Source organism: Lepisosteus oculatus, chromosome 15 (genome assembly GCF_040954835.1).
Source record: "Lepisosteus oculatus isolate fLepOcu1 chromosome 15, fLepOcu1.hap2, whole genome shotgun sequence".
Classification (NCBI taxonomy): domain Eukaryota; kingdom Metazoa; phylum Chordata; class Actinopteri; order Semionotiformes; family Lepisosteidae; genus Lepisosteus; species Lepisosteus oculatus.
The window spans coordinates 31,958,962-31,976,628 of record NC_090710.1 but is presented as its reverse complement, the minus strand read 5'-3'; the positions used below and the strand labels follow the sequence as shown (position 1 = coordinate 31,976,628).

The following is a 17,667-nucleotide window of genomic DNA, read 5'->3' as shown; positions in this document are numbered from 1 at the left end:
GCTGAATAAGTGTGCACTGTTATTTTGGCCTTAACATTTTTGTGACACCTGAACTGTGCTAACAACACAAAATGAAATAAAACAAATAACTCAAATAAAATCAAAATCGAATAACACAAAACAAATTTCACTCTCAATAAACAGTTTCAGTGCACTAAAAATACATCAAATAAAAAATAGGAGTTTTCAGGCTTAAAATTCAGTCTCTGGTGGTTCATGCCGACTAGCTTTGCACTCTGGATTTGAAAAGCACGTTTATTCTTGTTTTTAAAACCTGGGCGATCGATTGACAGCCCCCAGCCCTCAGCCTGCATTTGGCATCTTTGCAGGCGCCAGAGTTTGGCTGGACATGAGGCCAACAGAAACCTGCGCGTCATTAGTTATCTGAGGCAGCCTTGACATGATGCAAAAACAAGAGGCTGGACACGGCATTAAATCACACTGGCGTGCAGAGCCCAAGGTCAGTACAGACAAGAAGAGAAAAGTTCCATGAAAGCACATCTCCGCACCCTCGTTTCGAGGAAACCGTCAGCCTGGAGGAAGTGCGAGTGAACAGGCAGGGGCGGAGGCCTGAATGCTCCAGTGAGCGCTCACAGATCTCCTCTGAGTTTCCGCGCACGACTGCAGCGTAACAGCACTGGCCTTCAGCTCGCGTTCCCAGAAACGCTGACTGTCAGAATAATTTAGCAGAATCTGCCAGGGAGGGAAGGAGCCGGGGCCCATCCCAGCAAGTAGATTCTATACATGATTCAGCTTTAAATACCTACAAATGGCTTGTGCTCAGGGCCACAGGGTGGCACAGGGGTCAGCACTGCTGTCTCAGAGCAATAGGGCCCTGGGCTCAGTTCCTGGGGTATTACCTGCTGCCTGCAGTGTATATCCTACCTGCTGTTTGTGTGGGTTTGCTACCCCCAGTCCAAAGAGACACTGGTGGGTTAATTGGCTTCTGGGAGAACTGGCCCTGGTTGGGAGAGTCTGTGTCTGTGTGTGTCCTGTGATGGACTGGCTTCCCATTCGGGACGTATCCTGCCTTGCGCCTGTTGATTCCCAGGTGAGACTGTCTCCCCCAGCCTCACCTAAAATCCACTTTTTATAATAAAAGTGGATTTTAAAAGGAATGGATGGATAAACGGATGGATGCTCACAATAATCATATTCTGTTGTTCTGGAACTATTTAGAAGAACACAGATATGAGAGAAAAATCAGTTCTTAGACAATTCAAAGTTCAAAATTCAAAGTGCTTTTATCGTTGTATTGGGGTGACCAGTGGATTACAGTGCTGTCAAAGCAGACACAATTAACAGTACAGCAAAAACATATTACTGGACGTTTAGGGACATCATGTAACACGTAATGATGAACTGTTATGTTATTATGGAACCGCCTGCTCCTCAGGCTGGGACAGGTCACATACGGGGCAGCCAGCTCTATTAAGCTCTGCCTCTGCTTCGACAAGCACCTGCCATTGTTATCGACCAACACGTAGGACCAGAGGATGTGCCTTTGTCTAACCTCCTCTGTCACCTTCCTTCATCACTCTCCTCTGCTCTCTGTTGTGCCTCTAGCCTAGAGCACAGCCACTGCTGCTGAAGCAAACAGGTAAGACAAATTGGTCAGTGAATTAAATTCGGAGAAACTACGAAAAACGACCTAGCTCTGAAGCGAAAGACTAAAAGTTGCAGTTTAAAAGATGTGAAGCCACAGTGAGCAGAAACACTGACATCAAGGGATTTCAAGAAACAATGTCTCTTCAAATAGGACCCAGATGTGTAGAAGAAAACACAGCCAGAGCACCTGCTTCATTACCTCATTTATATCAATGCATGAAAATATCTTGCTGATCTGAAGTCATTAAACATTCCACCACCTGTTTAAACACACACACAGACACACACAGACACACACACACAAACACACCGTAGTCAATCGTCAGACCCGTGCCCTTTGAGCTTATTCTTGGCCTCATACAGAGCAGATCTGAAAGAAGCAGCAACTGCATTACAGCATCTTACAATCTCTGCATTTTCCCTGAAGAGAAAGCAGTTTTTATTCCAAATTGAGCCCTCTCTGATAAACTCGATAACGTTTCGTTTCTGTGGGGTCTCGTTAGAAGTTAGTGGTGGATCACCACTATGCCAGCGCATGTGCTGTCCTTCCAGCGTGACTGAACGCGCCAGTCGTTACGAGTCACTCCACCCTCCCACAGCAGGAGGGAAGAGACCTCAAACTGCAATGACCCATGGCCTCTAAATCTCAGCTGTGTTACAAAAATAAGGATGTACTGTGTTTTCTTGCACCTTTGCCTGTAGTTGTGTAACTGAGAAAAAAATAAACGTCTTCTGTCAGCCTAGCCTTGAGATAAAGCTCTGGCAGAATGTTTTCACAAGGTCAGCGGGGGAGCTGGTATCGGTAGGCATCAGGGCATATAACACCCCTAGAACCAGTTCCACATGTCACTTGTCACCAGACAGCCGAGCTGCGTGCTGAAAGCCACCTCTTCTCCGAACAGCCATGTCTCTTGCTAACGAAGTGTGCCTCATTACCGGAGCCTGTGGGTTCCTGGGGGAGAGAATTGCAAAGCTCCTTTTGGAGGAGGAAGAACTCGCCGAGCTTCGTCTCTTTGACAGGAACATCAGACCCGAGTTCATTCAGGCTTTGGAAGGTAATGTTAGCTGCCTCACATTAGCTAAAGTAAAGTTTTTGTTGCTATTCAGCCGTTTCCAAATATAAGGAGCACATAAATATCTTTTTTTCTAAAGTGTTATCATGTTGCAGTTTCTTTTCTTCATGAAAACTGAGTAAATTCCAACTAAAGCCACAGAAAAAGCTGTGAACCACTTTCAATTCGCTACTACCCCGTTAATTAAAGTTGTAATTTCAAGGCTTCCATTCTCAGATTGTGGGCAACTGGGTTTTGATTTGGTCTCTGAGCTGCCTTCACAAATAGATATTAATAAAAGGATTAAACACATGTTATCAGAAACTTAGCGATGTGATCAGGATTGCTCATTGTGTCCGATATTAGTATTCATTCCATCAGGGGTGTGTTTTTTTACACAAAGCTCAAAACAAAAATGTTTCTTGTGGGATGTAAATATTTTCCTATACAAACATGGATTAATGACATGTACAGTACCTAGAGAGTACATTGTATTTGCTGTCATTTTTAACTTAAATATATAATCTGCATAATATTGCTTGATATGTTCCTGTCCCAATCTCAGCTGAGATATTGTATTTCCTTGTTTACTTTTATTTGTTGAATTCACTTCTACATGTTCATATAAAATAGATGATGATGTTTAGTATTACTTTGCTGTTTAGCCATAAAATGTTCTTTAATCTTTATTAGAAATACAACAGGCTTTGGTAATGTTTACAATTTCACGAAGAAAACTATTGAGAAACTTACCAAACATTTACAGTTATGAAGACGTAGTACAATGTTTTCAGAAAAAAAATAAAAAAAACATATTTTGGACATGGAATGAGCAGATTTTATTTCTCCTTCCAGCCTCTAGGCAGTGGCTGAAGTCGGCAGACAAAATAAGATTAAGGACTCTGCACTGCATTTGTAAAATTGCCTCACTGGATATTAAAAAAAGTGTACCGCACACGGCAGACATTGCAGGCTGTGCGAGCCGGCTTGCCACTGCCCCTCCCTGTGGATCGCAGGGGCCGCAGCCGCCGGGCTGAGGGGAGATCTCCCTTTAGCTCAGCTGGCGGGATCCCTGTTGGGCGACGCTGGAGGCCCGGGTTCGAGTCCCCAGAGGCTGGGGGCCGACGTGAAGTGGCAGCGGCGAGGGCGCACACCCACGTGAACCCGAGAGAGCTACAAAAGAATAGCGTGCATGAGTAACACGTCACCACGCCATCGCACAAGGGAGGGGGGTTATCGGCAGTTAAACAGTCCGCCGCCAACAGCGCCCGCATCGGTTAACCGGCCCCGAAGGCCCCGATGTCTGACGGCCCACGTTGCCTTGCAGCCTCTCGGGACCGAACCAAAGTGACGGTGCTCCGGGGGGACATCAGGGACCCCGAGGCGCTGAAGGGAGCCTGCCGGGGCGCCACTCTGGTGGTCCACACGGCCTCGGTCATCGACGTCACGGGACTCGTGTCGGAGAGCGAGCTGCACGCGGTGAATGTGAAAGGTGAGGCCTACCAGGGGCAGGGAGGACATGGGCGTCACACGCCGTATCGCCACGCTCGCAGGGGCAGTGGGCATACCGTATAACCATGAATTACTCCTGGACAGAGCACTAAACACCGAGGGTCCTCACTTCAAACTGCTGAAGTACTTCGATCCCCATTGTCTCCTGTGAATGGAATCCTCACAGAGCCCGTAAATAGGCATATATTACAGACATTTATTATTATCCCTGTTTGCTTCCAGACCATCACCCTCTCAATCACGTGTTGTAAAAACAGACTAAACCTGTGTTCCCAGAAATATACATCTGCCAGTAGACCTAAGAGAAAAAGAAAAGAACCTCAATATCCGTCACACTGGTGTTTTAAACTCTGACGCCTGATGAAACGTCGCTGTAAATTTCATTCCTACTTGAGTTTCAAACAAAACAGCACCTGCACACCGGGCCTTGTGGCCTTGACCGATTGCAGGCAAGTGTTGTTAGCCTAATCCTAATCCACGACAGCGCCACCTAGTGGCAGGTAAAGAAAACCGATGGAATTTTCCTCTACTGTACAGTCTCTTTAATATCTTGAAACAGTTACTACATGTAGACCCTGAATATACAGTACACAGATGAGTACTAAGAGGGACAGATGCCTGTATTGAGGACTGTAGAGAATGAGTCCTTGTAAATTGCTGTGAGTGTATGATGGTTGGTTATTGTGGTTTTCACTCGTTAGGCGCAAGTGGTACCGGCTTTAAGAGATAAGATTGACATGTGGGCCAAAGGAGGTGGGTATTGTCATAACTCCAGGTTAGTTCCTCTCAGCAGCTCAGAGGGAGAAGCAGGGTGTCTTGCTACCTCGAGGTTTCTTGATATTGGAAATCTGGACCGAGGCGGATGGAATGTAGGGCAATCAGACACAGACCCCGGTAAAAAGGAGAGTTTTACGTTCAGATCTGAAGTGAGTCAAAGAATTTATCTTTCATAGAGTCCGGGGAAGGCCATTGCAAGCACTCTGAGCTCCTGGAAAACAGCAGCGCTGTGATCTGGGACACTTCCTATGGGGTATTGAAGAGCCTTTTCAGCACTGAGAAGTGTGAGAGATGCCCAGATAAGCAGGTCAGCTCCATTAGCTCATGAAGAGCAGCTGTGGAATGAAGCCCTGCAGACACCGTGAGCGAGCAGGCCTGGAACTGTGCAGGGGGACCGGTGTGGGAAATAGGCATGACGTTTCCGACAGGGACAGAGAAAGAGCTAGTGCTGCAGGCCCTTCTGTCTTTACTTACATACATCCCCATACACTGATACACGTAACCGGACTCGAGAGGAACAGATCCAAGAAAAGGAATGCGTTACGTGTATTTACTGCAGTTGCTACTGCGACACTCGTGCAGCGTGCAAATGGGGCTTCTTCTCCCCAGGCACCCAGCTGCTGTTAGAAGCCTGCATCCAGGAGAATGTGAGCTCCTTCGTCTACACCAGCAGCATCGAGGTGATGGGCCCCAATCCCCGCGGAGACCCCATCCGCAACGGCAGCGAGGACACGCGTTACCCACGCTGCCTCAGGTTCCCCTACAGCCGGACCAAGTTCCAGGCGGAGCAGCTGACCCTGCAGGCCAGCGGCGGCCAGATCGCCACCTGCGCGCTGCGGCCCATGTACATCTACGGCGAGGGCTGCCGATTCCTCGCGGGCCACCTGGAAGAGGGCGCGCGGAACGGGGACGTGCTGACGCGCACCTCGAGGAAGGAGGCCGCCGTGAACCCCGTGTACGTGGGGAACGTGGCCTGGGCCCACGTCCTGGCGGCCAGGGCCCTGCGGGACCCCCGCAGGAGAGGGGCGGTCCAGGGCAACTTCTACTTCATCTCCGACGACACCCCGCACCTCAGCTACTCGGATTTCAACCTCGCGGTCATGAAGCCGCTGGGGTTCAGGCTGCGGGAGAGGCTGCCCCTGCCTCTCCCCCTGCTCTTCTTCCTCTCCTTCCTGCTGGAGGTGGCCCAGGCGCTGCTGAGCCCCTTCGTGAAGTTCACCCCCCCCTTGAACCGGCAGCTGCTCACCATGCTGAACACCCCGTTCACCTTCACCTACGGCAAGGCCCAGCGGGACCTGGGCTACAGCCCCCGCTACTGCTGGGAGGAGGCCAGGGCCCGCACCACGGACTGGCTGGCGGGCCTGCTGCCCAAGTGCCGCCGGCGGGTGGAGGAGCGCCGCCAGCCCTAGTCCCCGCACCGCGCCGGTGAGGAAGAGGGTGTGAAAGTAGGGTAAAAGGGCGGGGCCCGATCACCGCTCCTCGCTGTCTCCATTAACCGTTAGCAAAAGAAATCGTCCCTTCAAATGTCAATTACGCGGCCAGATAAGGGGGTCTTCGTCGTCTTCTTCCTCCTCTTCTCCTTCATCGCCAGCTCCGCCATGGTGGAGTGGAGGTCGGGGTCGTTGCCTCACGACTCCTGGGGTCCTGGGTTCAACTCCAGCCCGGGACCCTCTCAGCGTGGGGCGTCTGTGCTCTCCTCCACAGCCCTGTGCTCTGGTTTCTTTCCATGTCTTTAAAATATCCCCTGTGTGTGTCTGTGTGTGTGTCTGTGTGTCTGTGTGTGTGTGTGCTGATTATATACGCACACTGGATGAAGTGTAAAACAAAGGATCAGGAGGATGTCCCACTCTGATCTAGCCCAGTCCCTCCTGCCTGTGTAGAAATACCATTAGTTTGGCGAGTCGGGCCTCCTGCTCGAGTGTTTCTTTCCGCACGATTGCCGCCTTCCCATCTCCACCCTCACAGCAGCTCCCCGGCTTCTTCCTTCTTCCTCAGAGAGGGGCGTCACCCGCCGGCATCCCCAGTACAACTCTCGGCTCACGTGGCTCTGCTTCTCCGGCCTCTCGGGGGCTTGGCCGGACTGCTGGGACAGAGGTTGGCGCAGGCTGCTTGTTTTATTGTGCTCCCCGTTAACGATCGCTTAATCACACTCAGTCCTAAAAGTACTCCAAAACAGAACCCTATCATGACTATTAGCGTGGCTGGTGCTGCTGCTGCGGAGGTTAATGTCACGCATAAAAGTCATCAAGAAGAAAATCGGCATGACAGACATGACGAGCAACAGCCAGCCAGAACACCGGGCTTCTCTCCTTCTTTATCTTACCTCTGCTTGTTCCTCTGCAGTTCTGTCACTGACACAGGGCCCTGCTCTCTCCTCTCACCGTTGCCCTTCTTGTTGTTATTATTAGTTGTACTAGAGGCCGCGTAATAACGTGTCTTTATCAATCAGAGGGGGGTGAGATTTTCTGAGGTTGCGTGGTGAGGCCACAGATTCCCCCAGATCCGCGCACACCGCCACCTCGACGCCCCCTGAGTGCGGGAGAGCGGCCAACACAAGCGAGAAGCAGGGAGAGGAGAGCCTTCAGCACCAGGACAACTGGTCGGGCCTCCTTGCTGATGAACAGAAACCTCTTGCGTACAGAACTCGGCTCTGAAGGAAACAAAGCCCTACCTGTCCTGTTTGTGGAAGTATTTCATTTCCATTTCAAACCCACCAGGCAAAATCGGTCATTCTCATTTGGGATCATTTGGGGGTCATCCCCGAACAGGAACTGATTTTTGTCACTTTTTAGTAACAGCTTGGAGGATTCGTCTCTAGGGATTGTATGATTATATATAAGTCTGCAACAGCTTGTGTGTTGTCTTTTTACCTTTGCTTAATAAATAAATAGTTTTTCAAACATCAGATGTTGCCTATCTATTTCTTATCCACCAAGTTGTTTGCAAATATTCTAGACATGTGACCTTTGTCAGTGCCCCTGACCCAGCTCCTTGTCCAGCTCTGATGTGGCTGCCTGCAAGCTGGTGTGAGGATACGAGCTCTGTTCTTACATCTCTGACTATGATTACCCAACTTAATCCCTCCATCCAGAGAATCTTTCATTTTTGCATCGCCTTTTTCAAATTGTAACACGATTAGTCCCCTGGCTTGTGAGCGTGTCAGCCAGCTGGAAGTCTTGAAGTGAGACTGCAGATCATTAACATGAGTCTCAGCACCCACCCACTGACAGCACCATCCCCCACACCTCTTCCCCTTCCACTGGGTTTTTTTTTGTCAGCTGCACAAGAAGTATGTGCTTCGGTCTCGTGCCTCCTGACACAGAATGACTGCGATCTGGATAACTCTGATTTCTCTGGGCATTGTGTCATTCTGTGATGGGGTTTATGCAGGTAACACAGGTAAGTAAACTACATTGCAGCTCAAACTCTTCCATCCACCATTTTCCTTAATTTACAGTGTAACAGATATTAATACCATGCCAGTCTTCGGCCTCTTGTTTTGCTTTGAAGACCTAGAGCAGTCTGTACTGTATGTGAGTTGTTCTGTTTGTAATTGTTTGCTCCTGTGGGGCCTGCATTAGTATGACCTGTGTGTGGTTTTTCAGAGCAAGGTGAAGCAGAAGTAGCAGGGAACAGCCTGCTGCTATGAAAAGAGACTGCTCAGTCATTACATAGGGGATCTGTTAAGTGTACGTGTGTCTTAGAACGATGCCTGTTTAAGTCTTGATTTGTTTGTCTTGTATGGAAGTTGCTCTGAAAAACGGTGAAGTGCAGAGCTGAGACGGGCACATTACAACCTGTGGTCTTCCTCCAGAACAACTGATTCAAATAATACACAAAGCAGACTTGCTTAGTAGATAAATAACTAATTTATTTAATAGGAAATCAGTTGCTTGCTTAATAACTAACAAAAAAAACAAACAAAGGTGGGTCTTGTGTCATCTGCTAACATTTCCGTGTTAAATTTCCCCAAATTTCATTTTGAGAGCCACCACCTAAAGCTATTTTTTTCACATTGACTAAGATTGCATATAAAGTGACGATGAAGCTCAGATGAACTAGGATACTCCCTCAAAATGAAGAACAAATCGAACAGGAACGGGGGGGGCGGTTTCTAGCCATATCAGTGTAAGCAACCCTATTTCTGGCAAAACTCTCATGGAAAGTTTTGGCAGCTTCCCCCAGCGCAGTAGTGTGTCATGTTCTGGACCGGCGCATCGCGATTCATGTCATGAGAAGCTCGCTAAAGACTCTCCTCGCCAGTGCAAGAGCCGGGGAGAGGCCCGGCCTGGGACTGCGCGGACTTCCGGCACGTCGCCAGGAGAGTGCTCCCCAAGGGGGTCCGATTCCACATCCAGTTCCTGCTCTTCACCCGGGGCAACAGAAGCTGCGCCACGGTCATCGGACTGGACTCCGCGGCGCACTTCAACGTCTCCCTGCCCACCAGAGTCATAATCCATGGCTACAGGTGAGCGCCAGGAAGACCCAGCACACATGGCAGTGGCTTCTAAAAGTGCTCCTTGCTCATCCAGAAGTCTTTAAAAAAAGATGCTTTTGGAATGGCTAAAAAGGAGTTGAAAAGAGATGCAGTCGGGAAGCACTTTTTGGAGTCTAGCTTTGCTTAGCCGAATCTGCAAACGTCTGCCTCCTCACTGTTTAATACATGCAAGGTTTCCTGATGCAACAAGCCTTCGATTACTACGGTACACGCAGCTAAGACATGAGTCCTCACTTGTACCCTGTACGCCTGGGATCAGCTCCCATTTTGACACCGCTCTCACAGGAAGAAACAGCTCTCTAGTAATAGCTGGATGAGATTCTTACGGATTCCTCTAAGTATGTTCTAAAGCTCCTTCAAGGGGTTTTGCTTGTTGGGCTCCAGAAGGGTCACTGTAGAAACTTTGCAAGAACAGAATAACTCTGGACATTCTGCACTTCTGTTTTGTCCCAAAATCATCGAAAATCATCGGTTTTACATTAGACATCTGTTTAGATTCTTATTACCGATTCTGATCCTCGAGAATTCTTCCCTAACTTTCACATAAATCTTCGTTTAATTGTTCAAAATTATTGTGTTTAAAATCCATTTCTGAAAAGAACATTTCTGCATTGTGCTTCTCAGGGACAGGATATTCCCTCTATTCGGCCGTTGTATATCACTGACTAAAGTGTGTAAGCGTGGCTCTGCAATGTCCTTTTCTCGTTCGCTCTCGTAGGGTTTTGGGAAACAAGCCCTCCTGGATTAATGACCTTGTCCTCGCTTTCCTGACGGCAGAGGATGTGAATGTAATCGTTGTGGACTGGGTCTATGAGGCTTCCTTTGCCTATAAGGTGGTAGTAAACAACTACAAGGAGGTGGCAATAGAGATCTCCAAACTCATCAGTGCGCTCACTGTAAGTTTTCACCCTGATCTGAAAATCGGTAGCATAGAAAGTGGTCTGGGTGGTAATTCCTGGGGTGCTGTCTGTGTGGAGTTTGTATGTTCTTCATGTGTTCGTGTGAGATTCCTCCAGGTGCTCCCGTCTCCTCCCACTGGCCGAAAGACAGCATGGTGGTTTAATTGGCTTCTACAATAGTAACTGGCCCTGGTGTGTGTGTGTGTGTGTGTGTGTGTGTGTGTGTGTGTGTGTGTGTGTGTGTGTGTGTGTGTGTGTGTGCGCGCCCTGCCATGGACTACCGCCCTGTCCAGGGTGTATCCTGCCTTCTGCCCAGTGGACAAGACAGGCTCCCAGCCACCATCATGCTGAATTGGATGTGATGATGATGATGATGACCACAAAGTGGTATAAGTATAAGCAAAGAAGTATAAGCGAAGAAGAAGGGACTGACAACAGTTTCATCGCATTCTTTAAATATTTTGGAGAGGTTTTAATTAAGCAGGAAGTGCTTAAGAGGAAGTTTGAAGGATACAGATTTTTCACTTCCTCCAAATCGACCGGCTAACCCTTGCTGTTTCGTTTTCACATTCATTTCTAAAAAAATGTCAAACATGAAATTCTGTACGCATATATATGCATGTTACAGAACTAATTTATGCGGGTCGCTAGCACATTGCTGCACCAACAGGGGCACAAAATGATAACGATGTTGAAGAGGTGGGGCGGTGCAGTGGCACTGTGGCTAAGAACCTGCGACCTACAGCCGGCAGAGGAATCCTACTCCCCTGGGCCCCTGAGCAAGGCCCTTCACCCCAGCTGCTCCAGGGGCGCTGTACAATGGCTGACCCTGCGCTCGGACCCCCAGCTTCTCTCCTTGCCTGTGTGTCTCATGGAGAGCAAGCTGGGGTATGTGAAAAGACAAATTCCTAATCCAAGAAATTGTATATGGCCAATAAAGTGGTCTCTTAAGAGCACATTGCACTTATCATTCACCAAAGAGACTCGGTTACTTTTATTTTGTAAATCCTGAGTTGGTTCCCAGACATAGCAATCTGATGGAAGGATGAGAGCGAAGCACTTTCTCATCTGCTTGAATGAAGCATGTGGTGTCGTTGTGATACTCATCAATTTTTCTTCTACTAGAAACTTGGAAGCAAAATGGAATCATTTCACTTAATTGGGATCAGTTTAGGGGCGCATGTTGCAGGGTATGTGGGCACCCTCTTCGGTGGAAAGCTAGGAAGGATCACAGGTGGGTCCCCAGTTTCCACTGATGTTTGCTTACTGTTTAATTTGAAAAAAACAACACTGTTGCCTGAAGCTGTAATCTGTGCCTGTGGTTAGGAACAGTTCTGTTCACGTGTACTAATGTAGGGCTGAAATGTGTGTGAGGTGTTCTTGCGTTTCGTGACACAACATCTATCCATTTTTTCATTCTGTATAGTCATGAAAGAAAAAGGTTGTCTCTTAGAAAGAGTGTGATGTGCAGAAGTGGATTTATAATGTTTTTGAGACATTATTCTGCATTTGAAGAGTAGAGTTCTATGCCTTTAAAAAATCAAACAGGAAAGGCCTCTTGAGCAGGAGTCAGAAAGAGCAGAGGTTGATCTAGTCGCAATTTCAATTCTGTTGTTCTTATGCTGTGTTCTTGCAGTTTAAAAGAAATAAAACTCTTTACTGGAACCCAACGCCCCCTGGGAATTAATCCTCTTTGTACTACCAAGTGATACACAACAATTGACAATCCTGCACACGACAGAAGTCACTGCTTACCTGTTAAAAGCACATCCCAAGCTCGTAGGAGCCTATAGAGCACAAGCACAGGCACTTACAGTACCAAACTGCAGCCAACTCTGAGGACAGGGGACTTTTACTAAGATATATCTCCTAGGAAAGTAGGTGATTGAATTGATTCAAATGCTATTAGATAATTTGTTGGAAACGTTTTACTATTTTAATACATTATTTGGGTATTTTGGTCCAGTGAGTTTCCTGGGTCTGTACAACAAGGCCACACGTGCAGAAGAGTGGGGAGGCTGTTGTCGTGACCTGACAGGAACATGAAACAAGGCCGTTTGTCCTTCCAGCTCTAGATGCAGCCAGCCTAATGTTCAAGGATGCGGACGCATACGATCGCCTTGACCCCACTGACGCGCTGTTTGTAGAAGCCATTCACACGGACTCAGACAGTAAGATATGCGCATCTGGACCAGCACAGCTGCTCTCTAATTCTTGCTGTTGTTGTTATGTCGTCAATAATATGGCACGGCACATTCCAACCCTCTTTTTTATGAAAGCACAGACTTTAATTTAATTCCATCCGATGAGTGATCACTTTACTCCTAGAATTACTGAGCTTTACTTGTAGCATCATAATAGGCTTGTTTGTATTGATAGATAGATAAGACTTCATTGATCCCGAAGGGAAATTGATGACAATACAATGCAATGGATAAAAAAACAACTGATAAGCACGACCATAACATGCAGCATGCGTTCTTAAAAGAGATCTGATGAAGAGAACAAACCGAAATAAGCTTTGCGTAAACACTTTTGATACGCGGAGAAAAGGAACCTTTTTCAGATCTGATACGTCCCCGAAATAAAAATGGTTTCTGCTATTCTCCTGCTTCCAGAATTTGGGACATCAAATCCTATTGGCCACGTGGACTTTTTGCTCAATGGAGGGAAGGACCAGCCAGGCTGTGGCTTGTCCAGATTGTCTTCAGGTAAGAAGTAACCCTGAGCAAACGGGCCCCTACTCGTTCCTGTTTCTAAATTACACACTGTAGCACTGCATGATTTGGCAAGAGATTGTAATGGATACTTTCTCGTCTTAAATAAAAAACTGAGAGAAGTGCATTGCCTATGCACTCTGGAAGTCTCTACATTTGCTGTCCCTGAACAGTTTGAGCTTTCCTGTGGCACCCGATTTTAAAACATCACTTTAGGAATACGTTATGTAAAGCAACTTAATGCTCAAGGTGCTGCTGATGCTTCTCTGCCTCTTCAGTGTACAGGTATATAATCTGTGACCACATGAGAGCCGTGTATGTCTACATCAGTGCTCTGAATGGCTCTTGTCCACTGGCCGGGTTCCCTTGCTCCAGCTACAAAGACTTTGTCGGAGGAAGCTGTCTGGACTGTGACTCACACTTCAACGGCTCCTGCCCCCAAATAGGTTGAGTAGACAGCGTTTTTAGCTACTTTCAAAATGCTTACAATACACACAGCACAGGGACTACACTTCCCCGTGGGCTTAAATAAGTTTACATTCAAGGGTCATGTGATCTAACAGTCTTGACAGGTATAAAATACTGGCATTCGCAAACAGCATCACAAAAATCAGAACTTCACTCTGATGCACAGATGGGATCTAATAAGTGAGGGAGATGAGAGGAAGTCAAAGGCTTCTCCAAGCTGTCATTTTAAAGACACAGGTAATTAAGTGAGCACTTTGAAAGAGATCTGTTACCAGGTCCTATCTCTCATTTCACCTCTCACTACATTTTGCCCTATTTTGGATTGTCTCTGTAATGTGCCACCAGGCAGCCAGATAAAAATGAGCAGTTTCACCTTGCTGCAAGACTTTTATCTACAGTATGTTTATTCCCAGGCATGCAGGATACTCATGGGATCGAAGTCAAAACTTTTCCTGAACATCCAGAGATTTTCCTGATGACCATGCCCGAAGCACCTTTCTGTGGTAGGTGTTTTTTTCTTTTGCTTAGCAAAAGCTTCTCTCCTACATTACAAACAAACCTTTCACGATTACTGTAAACAGAGATTCACAAGTTATCTTTCTAGTATGAAACAGATCAGAAAACAAATTGTGCTTCTCTGAACCCTCTACGATAGCCACTTTTTTATTTTTCATATATTACCCTTGTTCCAGGAAGGAGCGAATGAATGTTTCCTTCTTTTATTCAATGCCGAATGGCGGTGTGTTTCAGCTCACCACATTCTCCTGGTGCTGGAGGTGAAGCCGCTGACGACGAATGGAAAGATCTCGGTCACTCTGAGAAGCAGCCAGAGGCCCGACACGCAAGGCAAGATCCAGCTGTAGGTATACCTAAGCGATAAAGAGCAGAGATTCAGCTGATTTATTGAATTAAAATCTGCTAGGTGTGGTATGAACTATCAAAGTGCTCCCTTTTCTCCTCTGTCGGACACGTGCAGTAGGGCTGTCAGAGCAGTATACTTGACCCACAGCATGCCTCCGGTGATTTAACTTTTACAGGGAGGCTTTGCTAAGAATTGTCAGGCTCCCAACTGCAGCTGAATTCTTAATTCTTTCTTTTTTTCTCAGCCATTCCAATGCGACCAGTTTTAAGAGGGTGATGGCCCACCCGACTGCACTCTGTCAAATAGACTCCATTGAGATGATGAATTCTGGCTCCTGGTGGTACCACCAACGGGTGATTCACGTCGAGAAACTCTGTATGTCTGAACTTCCGTATCGGAGGTAAGAGGAAAGCCAGAAAGTTAAAATGTAGCAGAAAGTTAACTAATGGAGTTTGAGTTAAAAGGGTTCTGAGTAACTGTTTCATAAAGAAGCAAGAGTTTTTGTTTTATGAATCTGTTCGGATACTAATGGAAAATGTATTTTCACACAATGTGGAAGACACTAACCCTGGTGGCAATTTAATTGATTTAAACAGCAGTGAATGAACAATTCATTTACAGATATCATTTTTACCTTAGGAGAATTGTTATTTGTGCTTCCAACTACCGTTTTCAAATAAAAAAAAAGAAATTTGCTCTTAAGGTTAATATTGTTTCCACGTTATGTGGATATTCACTTTTTGGCTATTTGTTTATGATGAATAAAGTTGTAGCTTGTTATATTTTTACTGAAGACAGTGGTAAAAAACTATTTCATTCATAAAACATTTGGTGTCTGTGTGGTTTAATGTGGTTTAGAACCACAAAATAAAAATGAAGCACGCCATCACAATATGGCTGCGTGCCAGAGTAAGAGGTTTCGTCTTCAGAAACACAGCTCAGACGATTCAGTTTGTCCTGATCTGCGGCATCACACTGTGAGCTCCGTGTCTAGAGGTCAGCTGGGTTAGTCACAGAGCTGCTGCAGATCTGCAGGGATAATCACAGCACGCAAAATAGAAGGAGATCAGGTGCTCCTGGGGGAGATTATACGTAGCGCACTGTATCGTGGCTTTGGTCAGGGGAAAGCGTCACTGAAATACCTTCTTATGCTCTATTGCAGGGGGAAGGAGACGTTATGTGTGGAGAATATAGTGCTCAGAAGAAATCATGAATGGTCCCATGAATTTGTAGAGCTCTATACAAACAAAGAAAATTGTACAGGTTGGTGACTTCCCCTCTAGCGAAGGGGAGGCCGAATGACTTGTATTGTTGTTCATTTTTGGCATGTATCGTCTCTTAAAAGGCCTGCACTGAAGCAGAGATACGTCACTTATGAATTTCTCTCTCGTTGGAACATCCTCGTTGCGTCTGCTCTTCCAGCTGTTGATTAAGTCGATTGCTCTCGTGAGAGTTGCTCTGCGGAGGCGGAGGCGGAGGCGTGGCGGCGGGGTTTCTTCACGAGCTCCCCCTTCCTCCCTGCTTCTAGAGACGTGCTGCTGGCTGCATTAATCGGAGTCTCTAAAACTTTGTGTTTGCTTTTAGCATTCAATGTTGATCCATTTCCTGAATCCTGTTGAGGTCTTTTGTGCTTCTTACTCATCCATTTCTTCTTCTGTGCCAATGTGACAGTTCTCACACACTCTTTAGTGCTGCTTTGTTTTGCATGTCACTGCAGAATCGCTTTCCTATCCTGACTCCACCTCTAAGTGATCTTGGAAAGCATGTCTTGGTGAAAGACTTTCTGTTCGGGGCTGTATTTAAGTTTCCAAAAGCGCTCACTTACCTTTTTTTTAACTTCATGCATGTGATTTTTCCTTTAGTGACACGCCTATCAATCCATTGCCAGGTTGCTTGTCTTGATAATGGCCTTGGCACTAACAGTTCCACATATTCTAAAACGGCAAACTGCACATCACACAAACGTCAGTCTCCATGTCTGTGGTAGTTGTGCTGGTCTTGTTTTTGACTTTGTTAGAGCGCCTCTATTTTTTCTCATTTCCTCTTATTGTTCTTCTTGAAGAGTAAGTGATAAACAGGCTGACGTTCTCTGAAAACTCAAGAACTCTGCTGCCCCTCACATTTCCTGATGCTGTAAGCAAATTTGCTGAATCTGCTCTCATTTCCCTCTGTCCCACTGGTATTTTTTTTGTCTATTCTGAATGTTCTTTTTACTAAATCAGTTTAAAGTGATATCTTGGGCAGCAACAGCGCCCCAATAAGTTTTTGTCTCTAAAACCAAGTACATTCAGGCATATTGAAGTGTTAAAAAACTCAAAAGAGCTTACAATTAAAAAAGTGTTTGCAGACAGTGGCCTGTTGATTGGACAATAATATATTTTAAGTCATAATTGAATCAATATTGTAATAGTAACCTGAATTATGCTCTCTCTGGTATAAAAAATAATATACAAATTTGCCATATTTCTTTCTCGTCTTACATTAATAAAACTTCACAAAGAGTATTGGATACATACTAATTCAAATTTCATGCTCAAAGTAAAAATAAAGGAATAGTTATGTCTTTGTCTCATTAAGAAAACGATTCATGACCCAAAAAAAAGACCTCTCTTGTGTAACAGGGCTGGTCTGCCTGTGACACTGATGCTCTGCCCTAGAAATCTCAGTGCAGCCTAGACTGTGGAGATACTGCACCTGCAGCAACAGAGGACACAGTATCTCAGTGTAGCTGTGTTTGCCATTTACAGTAGGAGTAGATCAATCAATTAATTGTATTATTATATAGCGCCTTTCAATTAGGGCATTCCCAAGGCACTTTCCATATATTTTATGTAAAAGAAAAATGGACAGCAGCAGAAACAGAAAACCACAAAACGAAATGTACAGATTACGCTGAAGAGCTAACAAAGCAGTGCAGTGGCCTTATCTAGAGCAGCTGACGGCAGGAACTCATTTCCCGCCACCAGCAGGAGAGAAAGTGGATTTTCAAAGGGATGTGCGTTGTAAAATGGAAGAAGGGTGTGCTGCAGACTTTGCAGGCATGAGACCTGAAAGACAGGGAAGAGTCAAAAATGCTCGGAGTCCGCAAGCGACCATCACTGGCTGCCAGACGGGGAACACACTTCCAACAGGTCATACGTTCAATGAATAGAAAGTGGATTAGCTGCCATTATCTCGGAGTGGAGCATTTCATTACATGGTGTTAATTCCCAGGAATGATCACCAGGCAAGCTTTTTATCGCATTAATTTTCAGGGACAGGCACGTCTTCTGCT

General features: G+C 46.2%; 2 protein-coding genes across 2 annotated transcripts; both read left to right on the top strand.

The window, feature by feature from the left end:
- Positions 1-2,278: 2,278 nt before the first annotated feature.
- Positions 2,279-7,848, top strand: hsd3b1 (hydroxy-delta-5-steroid dehydrogenase, 3 beta- and steroid delta-isomerase 1). Its single transcript, XM_006639356.3, has 3 exons — positions 2,279-2,663; positions 3,988-4,152; positions 5,559-7,848. The coding sequence occupies exons 1-3, from the start codon at positions 2,513-2,515 to the stop codon at positions 6,356-6,358; spliced, it is 1,116 nt and encodes a 371-aa protein (XP_006639419.2). The 5' UTR covers positions 2,279-2,512; the 3' UTR covers positions 6,359-7,848.
- Positions 7,849-8,219: 371 nt separating this feature from the next.
- pla1a (phospholipase A1 member A) lies at positions 8,220-16,856 on the top strand. Its single transcript, XM_015364024.2, has 11 exons — positions 8,220-8,348; positions 9,213-9,417; positions 10,166-10,343; positions 11,472-11,580; positions 12,416-12,517; positions 12,965-13,057; positions 13,342-13,509; positions 13,945-14,034; positions 14,282-14,390; positions 14,638-14,793; positions 15,556-16,856. The coding sequence occupies exons 1-11, from the start codon at positions 8,273-8,275 to the stop codon at positions 15,662-15,664; spliced, it is 1,395 nt and encodes a 464-aa protein (XP_015219510.2). The 5' UTR covers positions 8,220-8,272; the 3' UTR covers positions 15,665-16,856.
- Positions 16,857-17,667: the final 811 nt, after the last annotated feature.